The 13,504-nt window shown below is 52.6% G+C and overlaps 7 protein-coding genes across 7 annotated transcripts; 4 read left to right on the forward strand and 3 right to left on the reverse strand.

The window, feature by feature from the left end:
* Positions 1-29: 29 nt before the first annotated feature.
* Positions 30-1,482, forward strand: SAR1_1 (COPII coat GTPase). Its single transcript, XM_003836340.2, has 7 exons — positions 30-277; positions 335-491; positions 553-578; positions 634-654; positions 702-740; positions 795-904; positions 961-1,482. The coding sequence occupies exons 2-7, from the start codon at positions 483-485 to the stop codon at positions 1,275-1,277; spliced, it is 522 nt and encodes a 173-aa protein (XP_003836388.1). The 5' UTR covers positions 30-277; positions 335-482; the 3' UTR covers positions 1,278-1,482.
* On the reverse strand, positions 1,483-3,395 carry IAQ61_008753 (uncharacterized protein; the record flags this gene model as incomplete). The annotated part of the gene is made up of 2 exons (XM_003836341.2): positions 1,483-3,007; positions 3,205-3,395. Coding segments are annotated over 2 exons (1,500 nt in total), but the record flags the coding sequence as incomplete, so codon positions are not given.
* A 199-nt stretch (positions 3,396-3,594) lies between these two features.
* On the forward strand, positions 3,595-4,779 carry IAQ61_008754 (uncharacterized protein; the record flags this gene model as incomplete). Its single annotated transcript, XM_003836342.1, has 1 exon — positions 3,595-4,779. One exon carries the CDS (start codon positions 3,595-3,597, stop codon positions 4,777-4,779), a length of 1,185 nt encoding a protein of 394 aa, XP_003836390.1.
* Positions 4,780-5,812: 1,033 nt separating this feature from the next.
* Positions 5,813-6,419, forward strand: IAQ61_008755 (60S ribosomal protein eL14; the record flags this gene model as incomplete). The annotated part of the gene is made up of 3 exons (XM_003836343.2): positions 5,813-5,938; positions 5,994-6,251; positions 6,363-6,419. 3 exons carry the CDS (start codon positions 5,813-5,815, stop codon positions 6,417-6,419), a joined length of 441 nt encoding a protein of 146 aa, XP_003836391.2.
* Positions 6,420-6,952: 533 nt separating this feature from the next.
* On the forward strand, positions 6,953-8,408 carry EGD2 (GAL4 enhancer protein; the record flags this gene model as incomplete). The annotated part of the gene is made up of 4 exons (XM_003836344.2): positions 6,953-7,189; positions 7,318-7,376; positions 7,438-8,027; positions 8,079-8,408. The coding sequence occupies 3 exons, from the start codon at positions 6,953-6,955 to the stop codon at positions 7,769-7,771; spliced, it is 630 nt and encodes a 209-aa protein (XP_003836392.1). The 3' UTR covers positions 7,772-8,027; positions 8,079-8,408.
* A 434-nt stretch (positions 8,409-8,842) lies between these two features.
* On the reverse strand, positions 8,843-10,667 carry IAQ61_008757 (uncharacterized protein; the record flags this gene model as incomplete). The annotated part of the gene is made up of 6 exons (XM_003836345.1): positions 8,843-9,267; positions 9,364-10,035; positions 10,088-10,172; positions 10,223-10,314; positions 10,362-10,398; positions 10,452-10,667. The coding sequence occupies 6 exons, from the start codon at positions 10,665-10,667 to the stop codon at positions 8,843-8,845; spliced, it is 1,527 nt and encodes a 508-aa protein (XP_003836393.1).
* Positions 10,668-12,463: 1,796 nt separating this feature from the next.
* On the reverse strand, positions 12,464-13,343 carry IAQ61_008758 (uncharacterized protein; the record flags this gene model as incomplete). The annotated part of the gene is made up of 4 exons (XM_003836347.1): positions 12,464-12,569; positions 12,660-13,013; positions 13,078-13,144; positions 13,235-13,343. 4 exons carry the CDS (start codon positions 13,341-13,343, stop codon positions 12,464-12,466), a joined length of 636 nt encoding a protein of 211 aa, XP_003836395.1.
* Positions 13,344-13,504: the final 161 nt, after the last annotated feature.

Consider the following 13,504-nt stretch of genomic DNA (forward strand, 5'->3'; position numbering starts at 1 on the left):
GCGGATGTGGTGGTGGGATGGGCGGGTTGGTGACAATGGTTGAAGTTCTTCGCGAGAAGCTCGGAACGCTGTCGCCAAGGACCAACCAGAATCACGCCCGGGCCAACCCAACTTCACGCCCGCCCCGGACAAGGCCCGCCTCCAGGCCTCAAAGACAGTCCCGAACTTCTTCCCCAAGTTGTTGTTGTTCCCTAACCCGACATCTGTCAACTGCCACGCCACACCCCAAACCTGCACGCATACAATATCCTCTTGTCATCATGTGGATCCTTGATTGGTTAGTGACTTGACTTGATGCACCACTCCGGCATGATTTATACTAACGTGTTAACAGGTGTATGTACAAAGCCCAACACCTTCCGTCCCGTCTTCCTTTGCCGTTCCTCGATACTCGATTCCCTCGAGATCACGCCTCGAGTAAAGATGGCAAAGATGGCTGATACGAAGCTACAGTTTGGGATGTCTTGTCCTCGCTTGGTCTTATGAACAAGGTAACGGTCACCATGATGCATGATATCGGATCATCCACGCTGACGCCACACCACCCAACAGCATGCTAAGCTGCTCTTCCTTGGACTGTACGTTTGCCATATCCCCAATATCCCCCCAACGTGTAAAGCTGACTAGATGCAGTGACAATGCTGGAAAGACCACGTATGACCATCGCTGTTGACCGACAGACCACCCGTTTACTCTTATAGGCTCCTTCACATGCTCAAGAACGACAGAGTGGCAGTCCTGTATGTCACACCCTAAATCAAGTCCTCTCCCTCCCTGACTAACAAACCCACCAGCCAGCCTACTCTCCACCCAACCTCTGAGGAACTCTCAATAGGCAATGTCAAGTTCACCACCTTCGATCTCGGAGGTCACGCACAGGCCCGTCGACTTTGGCGCGATTACTGTCCGTCCTCCCACGCATACAAGGCTCCCTTCAAGAGTGCTGACACCTACAAACAGTCCCGGAAGTAAGCGGCATCGTCTTCCTCGTCGATGCCAAGGACCACGAGCGTCTCACCGAGTCCAAGGCCGAGCTCGACGCTCTTCTCGCAATGGACGAGCTCAAGTCGACTCCCTTTGTCATCCTCGGTAACAAGATCGACCACCCCGACGCCGTCAGCGAGGACCAGCTTCGCGCTGCCCTTGGTCTGTACCAGACAACTGGAAAGGGCAAGGTGCCGCTTGAGGGCATCCGTCCCGTCGAGGTCTTCATGTGCAGTGTTGTCATGAGACAGGGCTACGGAGAGGCTATCAGATGGTTGAGTCAGTATGTCTAGATGCAACGTCAACAGGGAGGAGACAGGGTTGTAATAAGAGGAGATGGGGAGATCATATAGGGGTGTGTGTGGTGCGGAAGTGGAGATGCTGATATGATACACGATGGTCTTATATTACTAGATACACTCTCATGGGCGTCGGCGTTAGCATCTTGAAATAGTATTGCGTACTGCTCACCGCTTAATTACCATGCGTGAATTAATTCAACTTGTGTCTCTTCTACGCTCTCAATTTACTGAGCCGACATAATTCCATACTTGAAATATAACCCAACCAAACCCATGCCCCCAGAGTCTGGCATGTTTCATTGCAAAAAAAAATCGTAAAGACGCCGCCCAATGCTTCCCTTTCCATACTCCATTGACGCCCCTCCTCTACTCCACCTCCCCCTTCCATTCCCCAAACACCCCCATCATCTACTCAATCATCATACTCTGCATCCCTCACCCCACAAAAATCCGATCCAAGACAACCATCAACCATATACCAAAGCCGCCAGTACAAACTCGCGCCCGCGAGATCAAAGGAGCCGTCTTCCTTCCTAGGCACCTGATCGCCAATCAAGCCGTGGCCGGAGCCAATGATCCAGCCGAGGACAGGCCAGGAGCCAAATGTTTGTTGCCAGCGGGGTTTTGCGGGAAGGAAGGCTTTTTCTGGGGGAAGGAAGGGGGCTGGTTTTGCGTTTCTGAGGCGGAGGGTTGCGCGGTTTGGGCGGGGGTTTGTGGCTGTAGTGATGGAGGGGGGTTGGGGGGTGGGGATTTGGTTGGTGGTGGTGTTGCTGTTGTTGTTGTTGAAGAGTTGGGATTGGGATGATGGGATGTGTGCCTGATCAAGCGGCGTGTCGTAGTCGTTTATAGGGAATGCGCCGCTTCTTCGCATGAATGCTGGCTCGGTGATTGAGCGAGAGAGACCTGCAGCATGCGAAGCCGGTGCTGCAGCTGTTGCCGTAGCCGAGGACGCCGTGGTGGAAGACTGCGATGTAGAGGTAGTGCCCGACATCAGAGTTCCACTCGACACTGTATTCGGCGACGCAGTCTGGCTGGCTCCGCCGGCCTCTGCCCGTAACGCCACGTCCCCAATCGTCGGTGGAGTACCCCTATACATTTCCGCGTACACCAACCAGCCCTGTATGCTCTTGGGACTGTAATGGCACGCCATCTCCGCCGCCTCGGCACTGTCAAATGTCACTTTGATCCAGTGATCGCCGCCCACAAACTCATTGATTTTCCTCAGCGCAGACTTGGACAGTGCCCGGTAATGCGAGGCACGCTGTGAGGCAAACGCGTACCCGAACTTATTATTGTACGGCTCACGGTCATATTCCTCGTAGATGATGCCATTGGACACTTTTTCGTAGTGTGCTATCGCCGCCCATTGCGCGTCTGGGCCGTAGCCATAGAGAATGACTTCTTTGGGCTCGCGGGAGTGGGCTGCGCTGGCGGATGCGCCAGGACCGAAGGACGTAGTTGGACCGTTGCTAGCGTCAATAAGATTGGGCGCTGATGCAGAGGGTGGGAGTGCAGTGTTTGGGCGGGCGGATAGAGAACGTCTCTTCTCCTCTTCTTGTTTGAAGCGGCCGAAGATGTCGTCGATTGCACGGAGGTTATCGCTTTGGGCTTTGTCGGCGTCGCTTTTGGTGGTTGGGGTTTTGGCTCGTGATGTACCGCGTTGTCTGGGTTTGCCAAACGGTCCTCTCTCCTCTGGGATGCGCCGTTGATTTTGGTCGGAGCTGTTTGAGTCCTGTTAGTTATTTGTGTGCTTTCCCATGTCGGAGGCTGGCTGTATGTAGCAGTCTGGTTGGCGGTCGCGCTGCTACAGGCAACTGCTCTAGGATTCTCATAAGAATCTCATCTCTCCTCTCTCCCCGAACTTCAATTCCACAAATAGAATGATTGACAATAACAACAGAGATGCTGATCGACTTACTCTGCGAACTCATACGCCCAAGGTAGCTTCCTCCCTGTCGAATCGAATGCGCGCTCCGAATCAGGCACTGCGTGGACCTGCATCTTCGTCCGTATTGTCGTCGCGCTTGTTGTAGCTGTGAAGATCCCGCGTCGCGGCTTTGTTGCGGTTCTTGAATCTTCAGTGTCTTGTTTATACTGATTGAGTTGAACGCGGAAACACACAAAGTTAACCCTAGGTAGGAAACACTCCAACCGCCGCGGCAAAGCCACAGCTGATCCGTGCGTCAAGTGAGGCGCAAACCAACCCAACCACTCCTAGGTGACGCGGAGCCATTCCTATTCCATTCGCATTGCATACAGATTGGGGGGTTGCTGCCTGGTGCAACGTCTCTTATTACTTAAGACGCCAATGGACCTCACACCGATCAAGATTCGAGGCAAAAAACGGAAACACTCTGCACTGAGTCTGCACCAGAAAGTCCAGTCAACCGCACAGTTGTCTTCACAAACAACAGCTACACAATCAACATATACAGCAAAACGACCCAAGAGACCCAAGGTCAAGAAACCCACTGCCACGCCCGCCATGCCGACACTCCAAGGCCTCCCACAGGAACTACTTGAAATCATCTTCCTGCAGAGCATGAACATTGCCCTCCCACGATGTTCACCAACCCTGGGCCGGAAACTGTCGTCTCGGAAAGTGACTATGGACTTCACCATGCAATCTTTCTTTCAAACAGTCGATCACAAGACGCACTACCGGGATCGCAACCGGAATTGCATTGGCGATGCAGGGCTCCAATCCGAAGTGATTGCGAGTCGATTCTTCACCTTTGACTTCTTCCTCGCCTACGTGCACCGTGCACATGACGCCTTGATCAAGCTACGAGGGAAAGCCTGGAAGGAGACGGGTGTTCGTGTGATGGGCGTGGAAGTCTTTGAGGGACTGTGGCCGTACAAGTTCAATCAGATTTCCTACTTGGGCTTCGCAGAGGGATTCCACATTCCAGAAAAACTACTACATGGACCGTGGACACAGGACAAGGCTTCACTGCTGTATGTTCTCGTGAGCTTGAGCGGTGAGATTGACTGGGAAGGTAGTATGGCGGGGGAGGTCGCCAAGACTGGCATCAAGGAAGCATTGAGAGAAGGGAACGAATATGCAGTGGCTGCATTGGCGGTATTACTTGGTATCGCGAAAGCTATCTCCACCGACATCCTGAGATACGCAGTCATACAATGCGATTGTCCAATCAACATGCTACGCCATCTGCTCTTCAATGCGCAGATCCTCGGTCACTATATGTCTAGAGAGACGCTGGATTTTCACGATCCTAAGCTCTGGGCCTGGGCTGATGCGCATGGCGAGAGAGGAAATGTGCTCACGGGCATGCTCAAGGACGCCGAGGAGTTTGCACTGGAGTTCTTCTTCGAAGAGGATTCAGATTGGAGCAAGATTGTAAGCTTTCCATATGGTGGCAGCAAGTTCGACACGAGGACAAGTTTCAACGACATGGTGAGGGAGCTATTAGAGAAGCTCTATCAAAACTATGGGAGACGCATCACAACACCGACACGACAACGGTCTTAGCAAGTTTAAAGAGAGAGGATGCATGAATTGTAAGAACGAATATATTCTAAGAAGAGGAGAGAACCGAAGTGGAGCCATGTGCAACCGTGTTCATGATGCTTTGCTGTATACTCTGCGAGCTTGTTAGCAATCTGGTTGACCATTATAATGCTGAACAGATGCTCGATTGTGTTCTTCCTCAGTGATCTTGGTGATAAGAAGGTAATCATAGAGAGAGATCATATACTATCTATTGCATGTTGTAATCATCGGAAGGGGGTGGGTGCATGAGTAGAAAATTCGACAACTTACCAAGGATGATGTCAAATATGCCGAGCTGATGTTAGTCTAGCTGAGCGGTGTGCAGGTCTACGAAGGATGGCGATATAGCTATGAAGCTGTGGGGCTACGCGGTGTCTGTTTGTGATTAGTTCGAATCCGTGTCCACAATGCAGAGTCTTCCAGGCTGAAGTTAGGGGTAACGGTTCAGAATATGTAAGAAATTGAATATCATAAATTCAACGCCGTTGAGAGACCCCGGCGAGGGTCTCCGACGAGGAACTCAATCGCAAATTATGTCATCATATTGAGAAAAGAGGATAAGTGGAAAAGCGAGGGACTTACCAGTGAGGCTAGAGCTGCGGATGCGGTGCCACGATGCGGATGGAGTCAGTAAGAAAGGCTACAGATGCAGTCAAAAAGCAGGCGTCGTCAGATAATAGATCTCAGCGACAGCGACAGTAGGCCTGAGCTTGCACGTGGCATGCCAGAAACATTGGTTGTTGGTTGATGGTTGTTGGTGGTGAGAGAAAAACACGAGACTGGCGCGAGAGAAGAAAGTTGTTCTCGCCGCCAAGGCTTTAGCGAAACCCCGACCACACGTCCCTAGCGTCCACGGACACACATGAATTTCTGACTATCGTCTTCGGCAAGAGTTCACTCCCGCACCAGAACATCAACACCGACTCCTATTTCCGACCGGTACGCTCTCGATACCACCGCTCTGCTCTGCCATTTTCCGATCTAACTCGCAATTGCAGCACAAACCGACGAAATGGGTGACGCCGACATTACAACGAGTGCCTGGAGGCTTGTAGAGGTCGGCCGTGTGGTCCTCTTCAATGAAGGCCAATACGAGGGTCGTCTCGCTGTCATTGTCGAGATCATCGACCACAAGCGTGTATGGATTGCCCGCGACCCAGTGCAAATTGAGCCGCAGCTCACAGTGTAAACAGGTCCTCGTCGACGGTCCCACCGAGAAGGCACCTGTCCCCCGTCAGGAAGTCGCCCTCGCAAAACTCTCCCTCACACCCATTGTCATTCCCAAGCTTCCCCGCGCCAGCGGTGTAGGCCACGTTGCGAAGAAGTGGGAAGAGCACAAGGTCCAGCAGAAGTTTGACGACAGCGCATGGGCAAAGAAGCGCGCGGCGCTCACCAAGAGACGGGCACTGAACGACTTTGAGCGCTTCAAGGTCATGAAGTTGAGGAAGCAGGTACGTCTATCGCATGACATGCATTGCACCACGTCCTTTGTGGGATGGTGGTAGAGATGCAGATGCACATGATCTTTGAGCTATGAGCCATGGAGCTAACGATACATGCAGGCCCGCCACGAGGTCCAGAAGACTTTTGCCAAGATCCGCGCCAGTGCAAAGGCATAGGTAGTTTCGATGTTGTCGGGAGACAAAGCGTTCCGGTGGTTTTTGCGTGCAGGTGACTGCGAGGCACGACGTGCATTTTCATGAGCATTCCGAAGGTCCTTCAAGGCATTCAAAAATTCAAGACCTGATTTCGGGTGAATAAGTCCAATGTTTAACAAGGTGCAATTCGGATGGGAAGGTTTACTCGGCTCTCGCATGCATTCTACGTGTAGCAAGAGAGTCCAATCTACAAATTCATGAAAGCGCCAAGACCACAATGAGAGCTGCCAAAATTTGATACCCCATTGAAGGCGTGTTTATTTCGCTAGTGATATGTCTGACTTGCCACAAATTTACAATGTAATGATTATTATTCCATGGTGAAGGTGACTGCTCGTCGGTCGCAATACCTATAATGTTCGTCATTCGGAGCTCTTCGCGCTAACCGGAACCACCCACACTCGCACTCGCCAAAATTCCCACTCTGGCCCGCTACGACCCCAATTACGCGCAGGGCAGCAACCACCACGACCAGCTCACCACATTCGACAATCATGGCCAACCCCCGCATTGAAGAGATCGCCGACGAGCCCGAGAAGAAGAATGTCCAGATCGAGGAGGACGAGTCCAGCGACGAGTCTGAGGGCGACGAGGGCGAGGCCAACATCCCCACGGGCGCCTCCGTCGCCGTCCACTCTCGCAACGAGAAGAAGGCTCGCAAGGCCATTGCCAAACTCGGATTGAAGCACATTGAGGGCATCACACGCGTCACCCTCCGCAGGCCCAAGAACGTGAGTGCACGTCAAACAAAACACGCAATGGTGGAGGAGGGGAGGGGCATCGCGAAGCCGCCATTGCAGGCAGAACCTCCCCGCACCACCACGTCTTCAAATTTTCGGCGTCTAACAATCCCACCCAGATCCTCTTCGTCATCAACCAGCCGGACGTCTACAAGTCCCCCTCAAGCAACACCTGGATGTAAGCTCCGTCGAAGTTTTCCCCCCATGGCCCGACCCCCGCCATACTGACCCCGCACCAGCATCTTCGGTGAGGCCAAGATTGAGGACTTGAACTCGCAGGCCCAAGCCTCCGCCGCGCAGCAAATCGCCCAGGCTGAGGCAGCCTCGCACGACCACTCTGGCCACGACCACGACCATGACCACGACCACGGCAAGGGCAAGGGTAAGGCCGTCGAGGACAAGAAGGAGGAAGAGGAAGAGGACGACGACGACGAGGTTGATGACTCTGGCATCGAGGCCAAGGATATCGAGCTCGTCATGCAGCAGGCCAGTGTCTCGAGGAAGAAGGCGGTCAAGGCTCTCAAGGAAAACGACAATGACATTGTCAACTCCATCATGGCGTTGAGCATATAAGGCCCTTTGAGTTGTGGGCTTCTATATGTAATTACTCCAACTGAGCTGAAACCCATGGCTTGCGGTGAGTACTGCGAGGTCGTAAAGACTTGTGCCTAGCTCACTTGTGAGAACCATGACACGAGAATGAAGAAATCTCATCTTGTGCGTCTTGCTCTCTGATGAAGATGTTGCCAAAGAATGAAAATGCATTGTGAATGTGAAATCCATGTGGACACATTGTCTGGGGACTTTGCATGGAGCTTTGCACGCCCATGTATGTATTGTAACTACATTGCAGATACTGGCCCCGTTTAACAGGCACCAGCAAACACATTCACGCGGCATTAGAGCGCTTCATCCATCTTCATCCGGTATTCTACGGGTGTAGGGCGTGGTGACATCTTCCGCCTAACGTGTGTATGTGTATGTGTGTGTGAAAGAGAGAAAGAGAGAGAAGAGAGAGAGAGAGCATGTCCAGGCTAGGTAGGCTAGAACGAGCAATAGGGCAGGGAGTTTAATTTGCATACAAGAATTGCATACAAGAATTGCATACAAGAATTGCACACAAGAATTGCACACAAGAAAGATAGTAAGAAGTAATTAAGGATGTTTAAATCCCTTGGTAGACTTGATTTTTAATTTATTAGTTTAAAAAGGCACAGTCTTACTCTCACTCTGACTCTCACTCTCACTCCCACTCTCACTCCCACTCTCACTCCCACTCTCACTCCCACTCTCAATCGTAAAAATAGAAGAATGAAGAATAAAGAATAAAGAATACAGAATAAAGAATAAAGAATAAAGAATAAAGAATAAAGAATAAAGAATAAAGAATAAAGAATAAAAAGGAAAATGCTCATTTCACGTCAAGAAAGGGACAAGGAACAAGTATAATAGATGGGCAGGAATGCGTCATGTATTAGTATCTAGGGACAGGGGACAAGAAAGCGTGATAATGTCATAGTGTTATAAGAAGAGAAGAGCAGGAAGATGGGAAGACGGTAAAGTCCTTCTTGCTACTTACTCGCACAGCATACGACATGCCTCCAAGCTCTCTCCCTCTCCACCCCTCAGCCCCCAAACCTAACCCTAAACCTCCACCCTCCGAAACAACAACCCCTTACTCGCATCCGGACTGTTACTCCTCCCCAACTCAATCTGCTCCCACCGCTCCCTCCTCCCCCCAGGCATCTTAACATCATACGCAAGAATCAAGCGCACCAAAATCATCTTAATCTCATTGGTCGCGAAGAAGCGACCGGGGCAGGCGTGGCGACCATATCCAAAGCCGAGGCTGATTTCGTTTACGGTGACGAATTGGTTGCGGGCGTGGTCGGTGCCGGTGCCGGCGGCGCGGAGTTTGGCGTGGCGGAAGCCGTCAAAGGTGGTGCTGTTGGGGTAGTAGGCGGGGTCGAAGGAGATTGCTTGGGCGGGGGTTTCGAGGAGGACGCCGGGGGGGATGTATTGGCCGTTGGAGAGGGTGATGCCTTTTAGGACGCGGCGGTTGAATGAGGCTGGGGGATGTTAGTTTGTGTGTGTGTGTGTGTGTGTGTGTGTTTCGCTGTAATGGAGGTAGAGGACGTAGGATCAAGATGGGATGGATGACATACTAACTCCAGCCGGGTGAAAGCGACTAACTTCCTTCATATAACTATCCAACTTGACGAGTTGCTGCAGTGTCCGCGTCGTAATCTTCCCGTCATTATCGGCCATTGCATTGCGGATCTCCTCGCGAAGGGGCTCCATGTACTCTGGTGTGACGGCGAGGGTGAAGAGGATATTTGTAGCCGTCAGGGTGGTGGTGTGGATGGCGGCAAAGGTAAGGCCGAGCTGTGCCTGTGCCACTTCAGCAACGGGCACCTTGTCCGTCATGCGGTTGAGCATCCACTGTAGCATGTCGTCTGGAGCTTGCCAGTTGGGGTCCGTCTTCTTGGCGTGGATGCGTTCGTTGATCAGAGGCTTGAAGTAGCGTTGGGCTTGTACTTCACGCTCGCGCAGCTGGCGCACTTCTTTGGTGCGATTGGCCAAGAATGGTCGGAGCCAGGGTCGCATCGTCTTGACCCGGTTGACGGCCATCATGAGATCCATCGTGTAGTTGCTGGCTGCTTCGAGGTAGGCGGGGTCCTCGCTCAGCTCAGGCCCGACGAAGATGCGACCGGAGACTCTGGCAACGATGTCGACGAGGACCTTGTTGATCTTCACCTCTGTCCAATCAGGGCAAGGCGGCATGTATTGTCGCAGTGAGGCATCGACTTCTTCACATATCATGGGATTCAATCGTGCTTTCACATCATCAGCCAAGCATGTCGGACAGCTACGCTATAGAGAACCTACGAAGTGCCGGGGTCAGATCTGCTTTGATGCTGTGAAGAGTGAGGTCTGATTCTGTCAAGATCTTTGTGTATTTGACTTCCATGCTCTTGATACAGTCAGCGGGGACTAAGGCAGAGAGAGTTTGGGCACACCGACTTCTTCAACAGCCTTGGGAAAGCTGAGGACATCGTCTGGGAGTCTTCGCAACTCAGGCAATAGATGGGGCGGGATCACGATATGAGTTTCTCCTGAGACGAGTGAGTACATGGCACTGCATCACAGAATGGACACATACCGCTTTCCGCAACGATGCGGTAGACTACTTTCTTGAACTATGGTCTGATTAGCACCAGCCAAGTGCGCTTAGTACATATATCTATCTGACCTTTTGGTAGCCCTCCATGTACATCTTCCTGCAAGACTGGAGATAGGCTTGACGCTGATCCTCTCCCATCAGCTTGGAGTCGTGGAGAGAGGGCAGCTTGGCTAATTGCGCCTTGGCCTTGAGTTTTGGCCAGTAGGTACATAGTGCGAAAATGAGAAGGGCAATGGCTGTTGTCTGGAGGGTATGTGAGAGCCCGGCGTAGGTTTGAAGCTCCATGGTAGGCTTGGTGGTAGAAACCAAACGTGATGCACAGTGCGGAAGTGGGGTCGGCCTTGATGTTATTCGTACTCGTCACAGCCGTCTCGCAAGGCGCGCAATAGCAGGCAGGTGCTATGGGCGGTTGCTTATGTTAGAAGTAGTGTGGTCAAGGGGGGGGGCATCCAAAGACGGGCGCATGCGCGTTAGCTATATACTCCTAGAAGACGGTCCCAGATGGGCCATACAGCTCAGTCTCAAAACGATCCTTCCCATCGATCAGGGTCTTTCGGGTATGTATTGCGATGAACAGACAATACGCCGCCTATACGGTCTACAGTGGCTATACGGTATACGGTCTTGGGCCTCCAGCATCGTGGCGGCTAGCAAGGAACGTTTGGCCACTTCATCGGTAGCAGAAACTGGGGCATGGAGCCCGCAGATCTCAACTTGGGGCCTCGCTTCGATGTCTGGCCAATGGTCTCTGGCTGAATGCGTAGCCATTGCCCTGTCCCAAGGCGCGACCTTGTAGTCGAGTAGCCATCGTCTCGCACCATCCCCCTCTTCCGGCTCCGACGTGGTGTGGGTGTGGTAGAGTAGCCACGCCCGGCCAGCTTAGTACACGCAAGGGGGGGGAGGGGAGTTTCGTCGTCCCTGCTTCCTTTGCTGTTGCACGCATTGATGCCGAAGAGGGGGGGGGGGGGACTGGAGGCCTGACACAGCCCATCATCAATCATCAGAGCGCAAGGAGGAGCACAGTGTTGGTGGCTGCTGTGTCATCCAGCTGTCAGGCCGGCGGTCATTGGGACTGGCAGTTGGTTAGGAGGAGCTGGCTGGGTGGAGAAACCAAAAGCCAAAAGCCCCCCCAAAAAAAACAAGACGCTGCAGCTCCTTTCCAGTTCAGACGGCAAGCGGCTGGCAGGCGCCCCATCCGTCGGCCGTCGTCCCGCATCATTTCGCTTACGCGGTACGGTTGGTTGAGTGTTGAGTGCGGGTTGTCTGTCCCTCATTTTCCAGACGCCCCACCCGATTGTTGTGTTGGGCTACACCAACACCAACACCAACACCAACGTGTCCCAATGTCAACTTGAAGGATGGACAGCGCTGAGGTGATGCTACTCGAGAGCCGTCAACTGGTGTCTCGTCGCTTTACCAAGGGAATGCATGCATGCGCGTCATGTATCCAGTGTTATGTGAGGGACAAGGACGCTAGTGCGTACCTACTTACACATGGTCAGCACCTAAATCAGGTATACAGTGTTGTCTGGCGCTTATGCTGTGCCTCAGATCCACGTGCTACAGTCTGTCAGCTTGACGTTCCAGAGGACGTACTTGCAACCTGACCCGGGAGAGGAGGGAGAACATGGGCCTCTTCTGTCAAAGAGAAAAAACATCCGGTATTCGCGTCTGTTGGGACTGTAGCCTCACGCACACGACCATCCAACTGACTGGAAGTGCATGGAGCTTGGCCAATATCACGCTGTTCGAACTTGTCTTCCGACTGCATTGTACCATTGTCCTGAGTAGGTACAGTAAGCAATCGTTGAATAAGCAGCCTCAATCTCCCAGTCCCTTCAGCGGACGTTACACGGCCCTGGCATGTGTTTCCACAACCGTGATACTGGAAACGCTAGATGCCGTGCTGTGTACAACTACTACTACTGCTTGAGAGACGTACAAAGTCGGAGAGATGCCCGGATTGTGAAAGGTGTACAATGCGCACCATGTGCTACAACTTTGTACATTTGATGACCCTGGCAAGGAAACACGGTACCCCTCATACTGGAACTCCACATCAACGTCCATGATGACGATCCTCACAGCGTCTCAGCTACCATCATAGGTGCAGCCACTTCCGCCGCCTTCTCCTTCCCTACGAGGCACTCAACAATCGTCAGTGCGAACAATAAGGCTGTGCCCGGTCTAATAAGATAAGTCAGCGAAAAAAAAAATTCGAAAAAGAAATCGCAAAGGTGGTGGACATGGAGCCATCTCTCTGCCACCAGAACCTACCCTCGACTTGTAATCACCTTCCCATCAACCACACACCTCTCCTCGCTATACGTCCACTCTGCATCCTTGATCTCCTGCGCCACACTCGGATGACTCGTCACCTTGACCTTGCCATCCCCATGCTTCTCCTCCGCAGCCACCAGCGCCGTCGTAGCCGCACATATCGCAGCAACCCACTTGCCCGCCTTGCGAAACTGGCTGACCATGTCGAGCACCGGATGACTGCCGCAGAAGGTCTTGGCTCCTGGTGCCCCTCCCGGCAGAATGACAATGTCAAACTCCTCGTGGGCTTGAATGCAGCCCAGAGACTCCATATTCGCATGGTCGGGCACGATGCGAACATTGCGCGTCATGCTGGGGATGCGGTTAGTTGTATACGTGATGCTTCAAACCCTGGAGAAAGAGGAAGATGCCGTACTGGGCAAAGACCTCATTGTTGAGATTCACGCCTACCGAGGTGACCTCGAAACCAGCACGCGTCAAGACTGAGGATTGGTAAGTTGATGGATGCCCTCATATCTGTCAACCGTCCATTGCCGTCTTCCAGCGACAGAGGGGAGGGGGCCGGCTCTTACCATCATAAGGCGTGACGAATTCAATCTCCTCGGAGCCATCGGCGACGAAGATGAGAGCTTTGGGCATGGTCGAAGATACTATGCTTGTCTTCAACCTGATATGTGACATGTTTCTGGTGATGATGACAGGTGACACCACCGACGTAGAGTAGTTACCGTAATGCTTGGACCACTGACGTAGGAGAGTGGCTTGCGCGTTTGTGGGGACGGCAAGGCGTGAGGCGCAAGGACCGGCCGAATGATACGAACACGCCTACCGAGAACGAGACA

The sequence above is a fragment of the Plenodomus lingam genome (assembly GCF_022343315.1).
Source record: "Plenodomus lingam strain CAN1 chromosome Unknown contig_5, whole genome shotgun sequence".
NCBI lineage: Eukaryota > Fungi > Ascomycota > Dothideomycetes > Pleosporales > Leptosphaeriaceae > Plenodomus > Plenodomus lingam.

What these genes read in the sequence shown, in the direction of transcription:
- SAR1_1 (XM_003836340.2), top strand. An exon ending in AACGACAGAGTGGCAGTCCT is followed by an intron (nt 741 to 794) that starts GTATGTCACACC and finishes CAAACCCACCAG; the next exon opens with CCAGCCTACTCTCCACCCAA. An exon ending in TCGACTTTGGCGCGATTACT is followed by an intron (nt 905 to 960) that starts GTCCGTCCTCCC and finishes ACCTACAAACAG; the next exon opens with TCCCGGAAGTAAGCGGCATC.